Genomic DNA, 18,717 nt, shown 5'->3' with positions numbered 1-18,717 from the left:
TTACTGGCTCCGCCTACACACCCGTGTCCGCTTACGTACAAGATGTATTTGATGTACAAGATTTGCATTTTTGTCTCGAAGCTGTGGTTTTACATTCAGTTCAGTGCTTTTCAAGAAATTCATTGAAATATGCAAATTCATTTAATATATTTCATCAGTGTATACAATTTTGGAATATGAATTATGTATGATAATTGCGAAATTACAAATGGCTAGAGAAAAATAAGATGTGACTAAAGTTAATAAATTTGGCCAGATTGTTTAAATTGGTTAGTTTCTAAGTAAAAAAAATTAGGAATACATTTCAAATTAAAAACAAACACTTGGAAATGATTAATGATATAAAATTTATCAAAAAACTCGTTGTATAAAAAACAGAAAAAATTATCTATAAAAGCTAAGTAACTCAAGTATTATTTCTTAATTAAATTTGAAATATTTTTTCTAAAAATTAACTGGTCACAAAATAAACTTTGGAATAAGAGGGAGGAAAATGGATAGTAGCAGAATTCGGTAATAAATTTTAATGTAGTATTTCTCTATTTCTGAGTAAATACTGCCTTGAGTGACATTATAAAACTTTTGTTCCTTGTTTTACTGCTTCACAACAGTACAGGAAATGAAGTAAAATTATATTGCAGAATTATTCTACTACCAGCTAAATCCCCTTGCTTACTCCAAAAATAAAACACAACGTAAGATAATACCAGAAAATACAAAATCTAATATTATATGACATCAAAACCAATGCAAAATAATGTTATGGTAATATTAGTTTGTTTAGAATCTAATGTTACATAATGCAGAGAAAACAATGGCCTTTCGTATCCTTCTAATCTTAGAAAAGTGTGCAAGATAACGTTAGATTTAATTGGTTTTCTGATGTTATCTAATATAAGGTGCTACTTGGAAACATTTAAAGTTTGAGTGAAATACAATTTCTAGTACATTGTATGGAATTAAAGCAGAACTCTTTAAAAGAAACTGAACATTTATGAAACTTTTTTCAGAACTTAAGAGCAAGAAAAATTGTTTAACTGAACCTTAATGTACTTGTTTAAATCATGCATTTCAGCGTTTTAAATAAACTTAATTTTATGAAAACTGAAATAGCAAAAAGTAACATTTTCTACCACCTTACCCACTAATATTTGAAGTTTGAGTGAAATACAATTTCCAGTGGTATTAAATTAAAACCAACTGAATATTTATTAAATTTTTATCAGAATTTTATCAGGAATTTTTTTTACTGAACTTTAATATATCTCTCTTAATCGTGCATTTTACATTAAATTAAATTATTTCATACACTGAAGATTTTAAAAATTAACAGGCAACCTATTTCAACTAATTATTTGTTATAAATTGGGCTTAGTTGTCAAGTTATAGCTAATGATTCCATTATTAAGTTTCATAGTATCCCCTTTACTTACATTAAAAAGAACAAATTGGAAAAATATCTGACCAGAATGTTTAAAGTCAGATTAAAATAGGCAACAAGTTTTTTGTTGCATTTAAACAAGTATTTGATCTTATCTAATTCGTCCGTAGAGGTTTCAAATCTGGAATCATTTTTGTTTCGTAACGCTACTGTTTTTTTTAATGATTTTTTTTTGTCTGAATGTACAAGTTTATAAAAACGTATAGGTGTATATACATACATATAAACTTGTCTCCGTTTTTAAAATATAATAAAGACACAAAACAAATGATGACCAGAATGTATTGCATCATAAGCTATAATGTATAATTATTTGCTTGTTACTACCACTCCCTATGTAGCAGAGATTAGGGATCACTTAATATTCACTCGAAGGAATTTTAAACAATCCTGTTTAGGAAAATATTATTAAATTGCATAAAAACTGCTGCTTGTTCAGAAGAACAGATTGCAGATTTGAAATTAACGACGCGAAAATATCTAAGATCCGTTCATAAATATCCTGCGAAACAAAACAAAACATTTGTTCCCCAGTGTTATATGTAACTTAAATATTATTTGATTCATTTAAAAAAAACTCATTTTACATCAAATTAATAGTAAGTGGGAAAAAATGTGATTTCAAAGTCATGGATAATTTAAATTCTGATTGATATTTCTATTAAGCATCGTAAATGTGAAATTTTTTTTAAACAAAAACAATTATGCACATTCATCTATTTCATACGGAAGATTTAAATCATCCTGAATAGAATATATTTAATTATTTTTAAAAAAATTATTTTTTTCAAACCTATCAAGAAAGTAAAATAACATTACATACAATACGATTGATGATCACAATCTTTATTTTATGATTTAAGTATAGTTGCCAACATTGATGATTTTGTCAAGCATTTATTAAATAATATTTTTGGCAAAAGTCTTAAAAATATAAAACTACTCAATGCAAAATAAAGATTTCTTCAAAAATAATCCCTCCAAAAATTACATTTTGCGATTCAACTGACAGAGCATTAAAGACGCGAAGCTCTCTCTGTAAATGAGTTAATAGCATGAAGGGTTTCAAGTTAATAATAAATGAGTCTTTATTTTCAAAAGTCAATTTGAGGTTAAAAGGTTGCTTTTTTTATTTATACTTTCTTATGATTTTAATAATTATGGTTGTATTTCGATGTTTCCTCAAATTATCGTTAGAATCCTTTCAGCACCACCGGGCATATATGTCCCACAGACGTAAACATCACTGAGACATACTTGTCCCATTTAAAAAATCTGGTAGGACACATGTATCCCATCCAAGCCTCAAACTAACATTTTTTATTTTATTCTGGCAGAATATTGAAGTTTTGCCTTATTTTTGATATATTAAAGTCGTAAATTGTCTTTTTATTAGAAAAGATAAACTAGTTTTGATAGGGCTTAAAACATCACCCAAATTCATAACCTTTTGCTAATATTAGGTTCATTCAATCAAAAACTCTTAAGAGCATCGGACTCAGGAGTGAAAGCGAGACGGAAAAGAGGAAAGGCTGGTAGTAAAACCTTTTCAGTTATAGTTAGTTCTTGGGAGGAGTTTACTTATTCTTTTTTTAAATTATTCAACAATATCTACCTTATCTTGGAAAAGAAGCAGTTTAATATATATGCTAAAATTGTAAAAGAAATCTTGATAGTTACAGATATTTTATTTTTTTCGAAGAAAGAAAGGCTGGGATGAAATGTCAGTTTTTTCTCTTTTCCGTCTTGCCATATAAAGGCTTTCAGCCATGATCGGATTTCTACCTTTTTCCCAAAATGACATGGCAATAAATAATTTTAGAAAATACTTTATAAGTCTTTTTTATTTCCTAAAGTAGTATCCATCTGTGGCATCCATCCTCCAAACGCTTTTTCAAGCTCAGCAGCAGCTAACAATGTTAGCATATCATTTCCTTTCTTACCAACAATTTGTATTCCTAGAGGCAAACCATGCTTGTCGAATCCTATTGGACACTGAGTTACTGGCAGCCCTAATATATTGAATATACCTGTAAAACTAGAACCTCCATAGCAAACAAGTGATTCATTATGGTACGGAGCTGTATGCGGAAACGTTGGAAACAAAAACAGAGAATTTTCGTCCAGCAATCTTTCAAATTCATTCTCCAATTCCCTGTTCCAATTATCACATTGAGATATAAGATTTATGTCGTCGGATGAAATCCATTTTCCAAAACAGGCAGGTAGAATGAAATAAAATGTGAACTGACATTTTCTACATAGCAGTTTAATCAATTCATGTATTCCATTTAAATTCTTCATTTTTCCTTCTGTTGCAATTTCTACTAAGTTGGGAACACGGCTATAGTAAGAATTTAGTATTATTGCCATTGATTGGTTTATAAGTGGTACTTTGATTTCTTTCACTTTCGTGCCATATTTTGTGTTGAAATGCAATGCCGCCTGCAAGGGAATTTGCAAACTTGTAAGAAAAAAGCTTTAGATTAAATATTATCAAAAGATACATAATAAAATATTTTGAGATTTTGTTTTTTAAATAAATAAAAAAAAGATATTGTCAACAATGATTATGATTTATCAAAAATTATGGAAATGTTAACTAAGCATAAATGAAATTTATACAAGGTATGAATTAGATACCATGAGAAAAAAATCAGTACGATATTATAAAAAATATCGCATAGTATGTCTAACATAATTCAAAACATAACTTATTAGTGTTCAATTTAAGTTAATTAAAAATTCGGCATAAAATCTAATATATATAATTCTCTTACGTGCCTCCCAAATTTTGGCTGTATTTCTTTTCCGCCGGTGGCAACGTTTGCTTTGACGGCGAATCGACCAATGATTGCCGCTAAAAATGTCACATGCCAAATCTAGCTGAGGTGGCTCAACATGTAGCGCTTTTAAAAACGGAAACTGAAATAACCAGAGAGCATCAGCTGCGGCAATCTCATACTATTAAGCTAGGCAGAAGTGAGTAGTCTTTGTCGATAGATCTCTATTTTAGTATTTTGTCGAAAGCGCTTTTTTTTACGAATTTATATATTACGAATTTATTTGACGATTTTTGATTTATATCACGAATTATACTATAGCACATTTCTAATAGGTTTAACGAATTACATGTCATTTATTTGAATTCAAATGACTTAGTATTCACTAAAAAGATGTAATTTTTTAAAAAAAGAAAGTTTTTATATGGATTTGAATGATTGTTTTAAATTCTTAGAATTTTGTGCCTTTGCAATGTACCTAAGTTAGTAGCGAGCGAAGCGAGCTTGGTTTGCGAGGCAAACCATATAAGATTGCATAGCAATTTTTGGGATTTGGCGATCGTTAGTGAGCAGGGGGCACAGCCCACTAGTATGTTTATAAAGAGCTAAGAATCATATCAATATTTTATTATAGAATGCCAAATAATGCAGCACCAATACGAGCAATTTTTATTTGTAATAAACGGGCGAAGAGTGTCTGAATAAGTGTTGAATTAATGTCTTCTATCGAGAAAATCATGTTTCATAACAGATTTAAAAAAATTATGAGATTTTAATAATAGAAATAAAAGAGAGATTATTGTTAATACTGTTCAATAATCTTTGAAATTGCAAGTCAAACTTTACATAACAAAACGTATATCCTGATATTTGCTTTTTAGTTTAATAAATTTAATTTTAATTGATTTGACTAAGACTCCACGAATCAAGAATTTTAAACAGCTGAAAGATCTATTGCTAGAGACAGGAGGCGTTGGAGGGATATGCTAGAGGCCATAAGTGCCCAAAGGCACGTAGAGGATAAGTAAGTAAGTAAGAAAGAAACACCTATATTCTGAAAGCAGTAAAAATTATGAAGTCAGTGGAGACAAAACGGGCAATATTTTCACGCTAAAACCGCGATGGCTCAGGGGATAGAACGTTCTAATGAAAGGACCCAAGTTCGCATAACAGCGATGAATTTCTGATGTGAATTCTGATCCCAGCTCGCACTGAACACAGTGCTGACTTATAATATCCTTAGTGGTAGACGGATCATGGGATAGAATCCTTTGGCCGTCGGGCTAATCGCCGGAGGCTTTCGTGATTTTCCTCTCCTTGCAATCCAAATGTGATTTAATTTCATCAAAAAGAGTTTGTCCCAATGCTTGTTCAAGGAGTTTCCTTGCATTCTGGGTTGGTTTCAAAATTACAACGCTACGGAGTTGAACATGTTGAACATTGATAGTCGCAAACTTAGAATCGGGTCGGCTGTTCAAGTCCGGTAATAAAATAAAAAATTTTCATGCCGTGAACCAAAAAAATTCCATCTGTAATTGCGCTTACAAACTCGAACTGTTCAACGAAGTTCATTCAAAAAAGGTTGAAATTAAAAAAGGATAGAAGTAAGGACACACAAGCGATATTATCACAGTAAAATTCCTAAGTAAAGAAAGTAATTATCACGGCACATTTTATCGACAAAACTATCTTTTTCCGTCAGAATAAGTGATTAAGTTTATGCTGAAAAAAGCACTTGCTGACCCTAAAACAAGCAAAATCGTGGGTTAATTTGAATTTAAGGAATTATGAGTATGGACAGTGGATGTAATTGAATGATTACAAGGAAATAACAACAGTTAGAATTTTAAAGTTCCATTTTGATAGAATATATCTATCCTTATCGGGTTTTCTTGTAGGTCTAAGAAAAATTCAGCAAGATTATTAAAAGAGGATTCATTGACTGATTTTATTGATTGCTGATACTGAAACAAATAAAATAGTGGATTACTTTGAACTCAAGGAGTAATGAGTTTTGACAATGGATGTAATTGAATGATTACAAGGAAATAACAACAGTTAGAATTTTAAAGTTCCATTTTGATACAATATATCTATCCTTATCGGGTTTTCTTGTAGGTCTAAGAAATATTTAGCAAGATTATTAAAAGAGGATTCATTGACTGATTTTATTGATTGCTGATACTGAAACAAATAAAATAGTGGATTACTTTGAACTCAAGGAGTAATGAGTTTTGACAATGTATGTAATTGAATGATTACAAGGAAATAACAACAGTTAGAATTTTAAAGTTCCATTTTGATACAATATATCTATCCTTATCGGGTTTTCTTGTAGGTCTAAGAAATATTCAGCAAGATTATTAAAAGAGGATTCATTGACTGATTTTATTGATTGCTGATACTGAAACAAATAAAATAGTGGATTACTTTGAACTCAAGGAGTAATGATTTAAGACAGTGGATGTAATTGAATGATTACAAGGAAATAACAACAGTTAGAATTTTAAAGTTCCATTTTGATACAATATATCTATCCTTATCGGGTTTTCTTGTAGGTCTAAGAAATATTCAGCAAGATTATTAAAAGAGGATTCATTGACTGATTTTATTGATTGCTGATACTGAAACAAATAAAATAGTGGATTACTTTGAACTCAAGGAGTAATGAGTTTTGACAATGGATGTAATTGAATGACTACAAGGAAATAACAACAGTTAGAATTTTAAAGTTCCATTTTGATACAATATATCTATCCTTATCGGGTTTTCTTGTAGGTCTAAGAAATATTCAGCAAGATTATTAAAAGAGGATTCATTGACTGATTTCATTGATTGCTGATACTGAAACAAATAAAATAGTGGATTACTTTGAACTCAAGGAGTAATGATTTAAGACAGTGGATGTAATGGAATGATTAATCGGAAATGACAACAATAAAATTTTGAAATTCCATTTTGATGTAATTTATCCGTCATTATCAGGTTATCAATAGACCTGAGAAATATTCAATGAAATTATTGAAAAAGGATTCATTGATTGCAAATTTTCTTTACATTTCTTTATATCTTCATTTTTCAAAATTTAATTTCCTTAAATAAAAAGAAATACCTATTATTCTCAGTAAAACATCTTTTATCCATTATTAAATAATATCTTTAAAAGAATACGTTTTCTTGGCTATTCTTCTGAAATTCCCTAATGCACGAGTGTTTACAAATGCTTTTATAAAATAATTTTATTTAATTTTATGTTTCAAATGTTCTGCGAAAAAAAAGCGTAATTTTAAATTATTTTGTCTCTCATACTTTAAATATCTTTAAAAAGAATAGAAATGAGTACAACTTGTTTTTAGTGTTATTTTTCTATTATTTATATTGTAGTTGCAGCAAGTATTTTCATTCAAATAATTTTGAAATATAGTTATCGAAGATATGAATTAAAAATAATAAGCAAATTATAGTTATTAAAATTAAATTTGTTATTACAAGCAAATTATAGTTATTAAAACTATAATTTGTTAATTATAACTGTAAGTATCAAATTATAGTTTTAAAATACTTTTAGAAATAAGTACTTACGTTTCGTACTGCTTGCTCTATTTTATTTTCCGTATTAAATATCCAGGCATGTTCTATCTTCCTCTGGTAATAAATTTTTAGGTTTTTGAAATCAACCTGTATGGAAAATTAAGGATTGTTAGCTTAATATAAGTCATTAGTTATAAAAGAGAAGTAAAAGACGAATAAATAAAACGTTTTTTTTATTCGTCCATTTTTTTAATGACTTCACTCACTTAAAATGAAGGAGTTAATTTCCCTTCTCATGAAAAAGTAAAATTTTTTGAACTTAACTTTAGTTGAATACATACTCTTTCAGTCAAATATTTTATTTGTGATAAATCTAACTTGAGTTACAGATATTTAAACCATACTTGAGTTTGTTTTTTTTTTTTTTGCTCAAACATGATTTGGTGAGTAGCAACATACCAGATAATAGATACTGTTAAAAGTAAATTCCATTTATTTATTATTTAATTGTGCGTGAGCTATAAGATAAAATTTTTCTCATTTTATTTTGAAAAAAAAACAATCTGAATTTCGTGTTGCTATGACGATATGATGGAACATCTTGTGTTAATAAAAGCGTTATGTTTTCTTTCATAAAATGTTTATTTTAATTGCGAAGAGGACTACAGAATATTAAATATTCTGCCAGAGTCTCGCAACAGAGTCAGACGCTATTCTCGCTTCGATTTTATGTTTTGTTGGATATTTAATATTTACTTGCAATTATGCCTTTGAAATTTTTAAATATGGAAGAATTAAAAAAAATCATCGTATTAGAAGTAGTATTTCTGAAAAAGATGCTATTTTACTTTTTGGTAAATAAATATATTTTGTTCTAATTTTTAAGACACTGTTATTTTCAATATGTTATTTACACTTTCCATTTAAATTGACTGTGTATTGCATTTTTAAATAAGATACTAGTCATTTACCTTATTTTTCAAGAGCGATTTATGAAAATTATTCATAAAAAAAATGTTTTAGTTTATAGGCAGAGCCCTACAATTTACGTAGGAAATGTAAAAAGCCTGGTAAAATCCTAGAATAACTCACTCATAGGGTGATTTTTTGAAATCTCGCCAAGTTGGCGATTATTACTTGAATTATAGTCGTGTTTTTATTATTAAAAAAGCAATTTAAGTCATTAAAATTTATTAAAATATTTTTAATAAAATAAAATAAAAATCTATTTGCCTATACTCTGATGAACCAGATCTACCAGAAACCTAGTTTGGCGAGATTACAAAAAGTCGCTTGGCGAGATTTCAAAAAATCGCCAAGGGGTGAGCTATTCTAGGATCCACCCAAAAGCCTTATACTTTACAATTGGGTACTTGCACTTCAAGATGAAGAAGACCTCCCATACCCACGTATGTGACCTATGAAGTCAGCACCAGCTAATATTTATCAGCAAAATGGCTTATTAAAGTTTAGCTAAGTTTCTCCATATAAGTTAAAATGTTAACTAACGATAAGTTAATTAGATACAGAACCGTATTGCACATCGAATTAGTTGAAGTATAATTCTCCCTCGTCTACTTTTTTTACTTAACTTAGATTTATTATTTGTTTATATATTTTAATATAACCATAATATATATATATATTTTTTTATCAGGCAGCTTCGATCCATAACTAGTTTGTTATTGTTTCACATGGCTTTGTGCCTGTCTTTGCGTTAGGTCTCTGTGTAAATATATAGGGAAAGAATAGAAATTTTTCAGAAAGAATCCTTGTGAAAGAAATTAGAATGTGTCACTTAAGAGAATTGATACTTCACAGGCTTGGCTTTCTCCAAATAGAATGGAAAAAATAGTTGGTCACGTAAACAAATGCCATTGTTTCAACAACCAATCAGTATCGACATACCCCCATTACGTCACCTGCAGGTATCCCATTGTCACAAAATCGTCGATAATTTGTATAATTCTGGAAAATGTTTTTATTTTCCACTTAAACTTGACAAACAAGACAGGTAAAATTCAATTTACTGTAACTGATTTGCAATTGACTGCAATAACTGAGTAATTTTTAATGACATCTAAATAGTTCAAAAAAAGTGTTTTTGTTAGTAAGCAGAGCACTACAATTTGCACAAAGATTTGCGGAAATACAAAAAATAGTGCGTGGAGTCCCTCCGTGCGGAAGAAGTGAAACTTCGTAATCTGGAAATGAAATAGGAAGGGGTAGAAATTGATTTTTAGTGAAATCATATTATTTCTTTAAGACAAACTTTATTAACATTGCTTACAATTCACAATTGATCTCATCTTATAATTATCATTTTCGAGTGGAGAAGTATCCAAATCTATAACATTTACAATGGAATTATGATAACTAAAGTAAGATACGAAATGTTTGAGTTTTATTTTTTCAATATTTCTTGCAAAAACTGCATCAATGGTAGTTCCCCTTTTGGTTGTTGGATCATTCCTACCATTTATCATTTCCAATCCAAATTTGTCTTTAAGGAAGGTTAATGATGTTTCAGATTCAGGTAACGAGAAATTCACATTGAAATCTCCTGCGAGGATCACAGGCCGCTCACAATAATCAATTTCTTCACCAGTAACGTCTGCCAGAGCTTGTGAACCTGCAGTGGATAGTGGCAATAAAGATTTTGTAATATATAATTTAATATCCCTCATGGCTGCATTTGGTGAAATATAAATCGCAATTAGAAAAGAGAAAACCTAACAATCAATTGATATTCACAAGAGACATACCTTGACATAACCTTAAATCCGTCGTATTGTCCGTGGGATTGTTTTCACTCATTTTTTACAATAGTTATCCACTAAGTTTAAAATAAAAAATACTACCCTATTAAATTATATGTGTATCAAATCAAACTAAAAAAATATTTATAAAAAAACAATACTTTTATGACTTTTATTATTTTTATGCTAGTGAGAACCAAAACAATATGGAAATGAATGAGGGAAAACTGGATCCTACCACGTGATTTCCCGGCCAATAAAAATGTAGCGTTAAACGTTTAACGCAACCTTGTTGGAAGTCGCATAAGAAGTATCACTTCAAAAAAAATCATAATCATAGTCAATAATTTGCATAATTTTTATTTTGCTGGAGAATGTCTTTATTTTCCAGTTAAACGTGGCTGACAAGACAAGTGTTCTGGGTGCAGCAGCAAAATTCAATTGACTGTGAAGTAAATGTTTCCTGTTATGACCAACTTCTTTATGAAATGCAAAGTTTGTAAGAATGTATAATTAATAAGTGAGTAATTTTTAATGACACCACTATAGCTCAAAAAAGTATTTTTGTTAATAAGTAGAGCCCTACAATTTGTGCAAAGATACGAGAGATGTAAAAAAAAACATCATAATTTACAATTGTCTGCATAATCGTCGATAATTTGCATAATTTTTATTTTACTGGATAATGTCTTTATTTTCCAATTAAAGTTGACAGATAAGACAAGTGTTCTAGGTGCAGCAGCAAAATTCAATTGACTGCGAATCGTATGTATCTGTTGCGACAAAATTTTTACGAATTGCAAAGTTTGGAAGAATGTTCCAGAATTAAATTCAGTAATTATTTCACTTAACCTTATTTTTTTGTTAATTATCACTGTGATGATGAATATGGTAGTAATGTAACGTTTTTAAAATGGTTGTACTCTTAAGTGGAATATTATAATGAAACCAAGAAGGAAAATAAGTGTTTTTCATTCAAATTATTTTTTCATTTTTAGCCATTGGCAAAATGGGTCTTGTTTTGGGTTTGATGGCGTGCGCACCTTATTTGGACGTCATCACACTTTTCAACTGTGTTCAAGAGTAATAGTAAGCAGTGCGCATGCGTTGCTATGGAGACAGTTGCTGTTTGATATTTTTTTTTTTTTTTTTGAATTTTTTTTCTTTTTCTTTTTACTAGCAGGCATTTTTTATGTATTTACATAATAATATTTTAAAGTTTTTTTTTACATTCTTTTTATTATTAACTTATAATTATTGTCTTGACGGTGATTTTAATATAAATATGAAAACTGACGAAGGAAAAGTATTTTGTGACGTCTTGAAACACTTATACAGGCAGGATTTGAAAACCAATCGAACGACAAGAGGACAAACATCATTTGAAACAGTTTTTGCAACCCATGATTTAAATTGTTGTGGCGTTTATCGGAGTCAATCCAGAAAAGAAAAAAAGCATTTAACCAATGGGTAACCAATGATCGTTAAAAAGCGATCAGAATTTTTTTGAATATATTTTCTTGTTTTTAATTTTTTTTCTCATTCATCCGAAACCTGTTTAAAAATTGCCTCAATTCTGCCGCCTAATTTATAGGGCCCTATTCAGATGCACCAAGCTACTACAAATGTGATATTTTAAAGTTAGTTTTAAATGCAGCTTTTTCATAATAGTTTTATCAAATTCCTTCCTTTATACAAAATTAATGTTTTAAGTCAAAAATAAAGTAATTTTGGTGTTCATGTAAAAACGTTATTGGCAAATATGCTTACTAAATAAACAAGTGGGCGACCTTTGTGCTAAAATACAAACTAAGGTAAACAACGTTTAGGAGCACAAAAATATTTATAAATGCAGACAGCTGTTTCGGATGCTCAAAGGGCAACCTTCATCAGTGCAACAGGACAACTATTGCACTGATGAAGGTTGCCCTTTGAGCATCCGAAACAGCTGTCTGCATTTATAAATATTTTTGTGCTCCTAAACGTTGTTTACCTTAGTTTGTAAATATGCTTACTAGTTAAAAAAAATTGTGTGTATTGAAAATAAATACTTCATTAGTATACTTGTATCCTTCTTTTTAGATATATCTCCGTAAATGTGTATGCAGTTTTTTCTCCTTTTTAATTCTTTTCTCCTACTTAAATATATTAACATATTTTTATGATTTCTTGCAAAATTAAGATTATTCTTCAGTGCGTTAATTTCCGATCCTTTCCTGATTTTAATTACAATTTGTTTATTTATTATTACTCTATGCCAATCATAGACGATGCAAAAGTAAATTTTAACTTCTCCAATTTAACAAAAACGAAAGCTATTTATTTTTAAAGAATTAGTAAAAAAAATTCAAATTTTCTGGCTAAAATTTTCTTTTTTAATGAAATATTTAAAAGTTTTATACAAATCATAATGAAAAACATAATGATTAATATTGATTTCAGTATCGAAGGGATATTTATCATAACAATGAAAATCCGCTGTGACAAAAGAGCATTTTAAATTTAGGTAAAAGTATATTTAGTTCCTTTTACGCAGATTTGACAACAATGTCCCTTTTATACATTTTTTTCTGACGCTCCAATTACAAGCAAAGATATTTTTTGGTATTTTTAGTTATAAAAATACTTAATAATATTTACTAAAAAAATCTGTTAGATTACCGAAATTATATTTGTACTAAAATATAAAATCCAAAAATAGTAGTTTGAAATGAAATTTTCATTCATATTCAAAGATTTATCTGCAATTGATTTTGTAAACTAAAGAAATTTTAATGATGAATAACAATTTCTCTTAAATCTAAATAATAAACAAAATATTGTTTGGAAGTTATCCGTGTTTGGAAAATTTTACCTTTAGCTCAGAAGAAGACACCGGTATTTCATACTGTCTTTTCTAACCATAAATTATTAAAATACTAAACATAATATTTTTCACTTATTTTGACCTAAATTAATACAAAATAATAAAATACAAATATATTTAATAAAAATTCAGCGTCTAAGGGATAAGCGTGTGCAAATATGGTAGCACTTATAGTACAGACCATATTTCTTTAAGTATCACATTAACAAAGAAAATACTAAAATTGAAATTCCGTAAACAATATCAATAAAATATTTAAGAATAGTTATTTTTATACTTCCAAAAAAATTAAGGAAAATATCTCATTAATGTTGACTAAAATTTTATAACCTGTAAGACGCACAACACTTTGTATTACAAGATTTTTTTTCTAATTGCTAAACTAATGCAAAAAAAAAGCTTATACTCCATTCTGCAGTTCTCATTTGAGTTTTAAAAAAATTATTACATCTTTTCAGTACAAATTTCATAGTAATAAGTTCTTCAGAAAATCTACACATAGGACCAGGTGTATGAAGTCTCTTCATGATTGGGAAAAATACCAATTTGCTTCCTTCTTTTGGAATCAAGTCTAATACAATATGAAGTATATGAAATGCTTATTGCAAAATGGGGATAAGCCACTGAAGTTACATTTCTGAAGTTACATTTTTGCATCTAATTGCACGTACTTATTTTATTATGTATATGCTTAAGAGTTGTATTCTATCCTCCGGTACTCATTTGAATTTTAAAAAAATCATTACCTCTTTTTGAAAATGCATCCATTTTTTGCTTTTCAGTAAAATCTTCATCATAGTAATAAGATCTTCAGAAAATCTACACATAGGACCAGCAGTGTATAGCCTCTTCAAAATTGGGGGTAATACCATGGAGATTCCTTCCGTTGGAATCAAATCTAATTGAATAAAAATTTATGATTATAAAGTATATGACGTGTTTGGGGGCAATATACTGATAAGCCACATTTCTCTTGCCCAAAAGCTTCATTTTTGCATCAAATTGTTCTTTATATTGTTTTCAAACAGTGGCAAGTTTCTAGAATTTCAGTTAGGTAGTTACAAAAAGCACAGAAACATTTTATTTTCTTGAATCCTGTGTTTTCCCTTCAGAAACATTTTCTTGAATCCTGGAATGTGGCTTAGCTTTTTATTAATTTAAAACCACGTGATTCTAATATGAGAATATCATTTCTTTCGAATGAAAATATCCTCCGCCGCAACTGAATGGAGCTGAATTCGAATATGTGAGTGCCCAAGGACGCTTGCGGTTCTTTACCCATTCATCCTAGTCTTGACCTTAGAGGAGAAATAGGGAGAATAAATTAGAGGAGAATAAATTACTCCTCTAAGGTCTTGACCGATAAGGTGGTGGGAATGTAAATGACTATGTAGTTATGTGCAATGTGGTGACAAGAACATAGCTTAGAAAATTATATAAAATAAAATTCTATTAAAATTCTTTTAGGAGTTATAATTATTGGATTGTTTTTTACACGAAAAAGAAAGATAAATAGTGATGAATAGTTTATTATTAAAAATAATAAGAACTTATTTTACTCTTTCCGAAAACCAACAGAACTTCAAATATTTAAGGTTATTTTGAATTTTTTTTTCAATGGTAGTGAGCTAAGATGGAACTTTTTGAAACAAATAGATTTTTAATAAAAATTCAGAAAACTTAAGCATTCATCTATATGACTTTACATTTGTAAAAATTACTCAGTGGTGGACAAAATCCCTTTAATTCTAATTTATTAAAACATAAGTACATTGCCCTTGCTATAGCTAGGAAAATATTTGCAGAAACTACGAAGAATCCGTAGTAGTTGGAGTCTTTGCAGTTGAGTTTACTACCATTTTTTTTCTTTTTTCCATCTTACTGTTAACACGGCAATTTTATACGACAAGTTTTCATTTTCTGCTTAAGTTGCTATGTATTGATTGCGATACAATTTTTTTTCATTTATAAGCACAAACTAGGCCACCACTTAATATTCGAAATTATAATAGTTAGCACCCTAATATATATATTTAAATTTTTGATGTATAATTCTGCCGAAAACAATGAAAAATGAATATTGTTTAACAAGGATAGAAATCTTCCCCAAAAAAAATAATAATTCCAGCGGTCATGCAATATTTTTTCTTAGAGTAGTTGGAAAATTACTGAGGGACATTTTTTTTAAAATATGAATAATTGAAAAAATAAAGATATAATAAATAAATTACGAATATATATATATATATATATATATATATATATATATATATATATATATATATATATATATATATATATATATATATATACAGGGTGATCCAGAAATATGCGTCAAAAATGTAAAGGTAGGAAGAGGGGACATAATTTGTATAGGAATGTGTGTCCGGTAATGGCACATTAAAGCACTAGCTTGTGAAGCAGTATGAATCAAAGGAATATGAAAACACAAGTAAAGACAAAAGAAAAAAAAATTTCGAGCACATCTAAAGCAGCAACAGATGCGTTCAACAAGCTCTTCTTCAGATGTGACGGGACTCTCGTACACCAGGCTTTTAATATGACCCCAAAAGAAAAAAATCCAAGCAGGTAAAATCAGGAGAACGTGGTGGCCAGGGAACTGGACCGCCCCAACCTGAGGGAAATGATGAATCCAACTAGCAAGCGCTTTTATACGCCGCAGTCATCAGCGCTCCCTACCGGCTCAGGGCGGCATTACCGCACACACAATCCTATGCAAAATATGCTTATTTAGGTCCCCTCTACCTACCTTTCCATTTTTGACATATATTTTAGGACCACCCTGTATATATATATATATATATATATATATATATATATATATATATATATATATATATATATATATATATATATATATATATATATATATATATATATATATATATATATATATATATATATATATATATATATATATATGTAAATAGTCCCAAAGCAGCGTATTTGAAACAGCTAATATTAAGAGATTTACAGCTTCCTTATTAAGAAAAAGTGATAGCAGTTTTTTTCCGGGTACATACGATGATTGTGGTTCCGAGTTATCCTATACTTTTACCACACATAACACTCATACTTACTTCTACTTGACTTGTGTGCAAACAAACCACAAAAATGAGCTGGAACCCTGAGACTGCCTAGAAGATCATTTCCCAATCCAATGACAGACCCAGCAGAGCTTATTAATGCTGCTTCTCCTCCTATATTCAAAGAAAATTTCATGTTTTAGAGGCAAAAGGAAGAATAAAGTCAACCATGACCTAAACAGAAGTAACCAATGTTTTAGGGAAGTGTGCCACAATCTGGAGAACAAAAACTATGCGAGGCGACTTTCAACTTTTCTAACGTACTAAAATCCTTAAAAAAGAGGAGAAAAACGTTATTTATAGGCTTTATTTTGGAAGATAACTTAGCCAAACAGCCTGCTTTTATTTTAAAAAAATTATTTTAATCAGGGGTTCGGGGTTAAGACTTATAAAAATAAATAGAGAGAAAAGTCAAAAAGTTCTTTATTCTCTATGAATGTAATTGAGAATTCAAGTGCTTGGCATGACGCCAAACGCCAGTTTCAAGCAACCAAGCCATTTAAATTGTAAGCAGCACAGATCCACAAATCTCCCTGGAAAGAATTACGCTAGAAGTTTACTTAGACGAGTGATTCTATGGGTACGTATACTATGGGTGGAATGGGTAGTATACTATGGGGGAATGAAAACTTGCAGGATTTAAGTATTTGCTGGACCAGATGAATTTTCGCTGGTTTGATGATAAGTTAACCGCCACTATAACAAATTTCATGGATAATCTAACGTACTGATATTAACTTCTGCTATTGTTTCTTACCATTATTATTATTTCCTAATGTGACTGGCAAAAGGTGAGCACTCTTTCAAAAGTTTGAAAACGTGGCAATGCTTTCGATGCATTCGATGCCTTAAATAGTTCAGGCGATAAAGAATAGTTCTACTGCAGAACTCTTATGGCCAATTTGATGCTTGAAGAAATAGATCTAAAGATTTCCTTTCAGAAAAAAGATTTGTTCTGATTTGGATCTGTTCTGATAATTGCCTTCTGAAAGAGAATTTCGCATTTCCGGGAAAATCACAGGGAATTTGTTAAAGTTTGTAAAAGACCTATTATGGAGCTAGAAATAACAGTGCAATTATATTTCCTAGAATGCAAAAAATGTCACCATATTTAACATAAAATCCTAATATCAAACGGAACTTTTTTATATAGATTTTTAAGTGCTTATGTCGAATAGGTAATTCATTTTAAGGTCACTGAATTGCTTAAGTTAATTCTAAAGAAAATTTTGCCTAACAGAAAGAAAAATTTACCTGAACTGCCTCCGCACGTCCTGGTTACATCGTAAGGGTTGCATGTTCTCCCATAAAGTTTGTTATCTGTTTCAAGCGAGAAACTAAATTCCGGAGCATTGGTTAAAGCTAGAAAAATCCCACCAGCATCTTTTATAATACTCACAATCGGTGCATCTGTTTCAGCTATTCTGTCTTTAAAAATCAAACTGCCTGCAGTTTCTGGAAAACCTAGATGATTTATTAAGCTAATTATTATAGGGATTTATTGAAAAATATACAAATAGCTGACGAGTGTCAAAATATACCTGTACTGTCAAAAAGGTTATCAACAAACAATTTAACATTCAATATCTCGCTTAAAAACTTAAATTATAAGAAATATGTTTAAAAAATGAAATTTCAAATTATAAGATGATGAAATATAAAAACATCGCTTTTTAAAACATCATAATCATTGTTGAAACTCCTTTATTTAACTTGATTTTATAACCATTGCATTTAATAAACTGCACAAATATTGCCTGTACCTTAAAGAAATTTGTTTTCCTAATGATTGCAGTTTTGATGGATAAATTTAGTATAGTGGCAGACTTATTTTAAAGATTGTCATTGGTTTGAAGTAGGGATACTGCAGAGATATTTCAAACACATATTTCGTGACTTTATTGTGACACATTTTTAAAGTTGAACAAAACTAACATGGCCACACTTAAAAATACATTAATTAAATCAACGTAAAATATTAAACGGCTGTTGAACTGTCCAAAAGGCTATCAACAAACATTTTAACATTCGATATTTCTCTTAAAAACTTAAATTGTAAGAAATATGGTTAAAAGTGAAGTTTCAAATTGCAGATATAAAAAGATCACTTTTTGAAACATCATAATCATTGCTGAAACTCCTTTATTTAACTTGATTTTATAACCATTGCATTTAATGAACTGCACAAATATTGCCTGTACCTTAAAGAAATTTATTTTCCTAATGATTG

The 18,717-nt window shown here is 29.4% G+C and overlaps 1 protein-coding gene across 3 annotated transcripts in view; it reads right to left on the bottom strand.

Annotated features, from left to right (window-relative positions):
- Positions 1 to 3,256: 3,256 nt before the first annotated feature.
- The window catches only part of LOC107450964 (fatty-acid amide hydrolase 2-A), a 30,976-nt gene continuing 15,515 nt past the window's right edge, over positions 3,257 to 18,717 (bottom strand). For all 3 annotated transcript variants that reach the window (XM_087164050.1, XM_087164049.1, XM_087164051.1), the window contains exons 4-8: positions 17,742 to 17,951; positions 16,482 to 16,601; positions 14,127 to 14,278; positions 7,807 to 7,902; positions 3,257 to 3,886 (exon numbers count right to left, since the gene is read on the bottom strand). In XM_087164050.1, coding sequence (XP_087020176.1) covers positions 3,272 to 3,886; positions 7,807 to 7,902; positions 14,127 to 14,278; positions 16,482 to 16,601; positions 17,742 to 17,951 — 1,193 coding nt within the window. In that variant the 3' untranslated portion in view covers positions 3,257 to 3,271. The remainder of the gene's footprint in view (positions 3,887 to 7,806; positions 7,903 to 14,126; positions 14,279 to 16,481; positions 16,602 to 17,741; positions 17,952 to 18,717) is intronic.

The sequence above is a fragment of the Parasteatoda tepidariorum genome, chromosome 5, assembly GCF_982258835.1.
Source record: "Parasteatoda tepidariorum strain Cologne lab strain chromosome 5, Ptep-v5.0, whole genome shotgun sequence".
In the NCBI taxonomy this organism is placed as follows: domain Eukaryota; kingdom Metazoa; phylum Arthropoda; class Arachnida; order Araneae; family Theridiidae; genus Parasteatoda; species Parasteatoda tepidariorum.
Note: the sequence above shows the minus strand (reverse complement) of the source record. Positions and strands in the feature narration are given on the sequence as shown.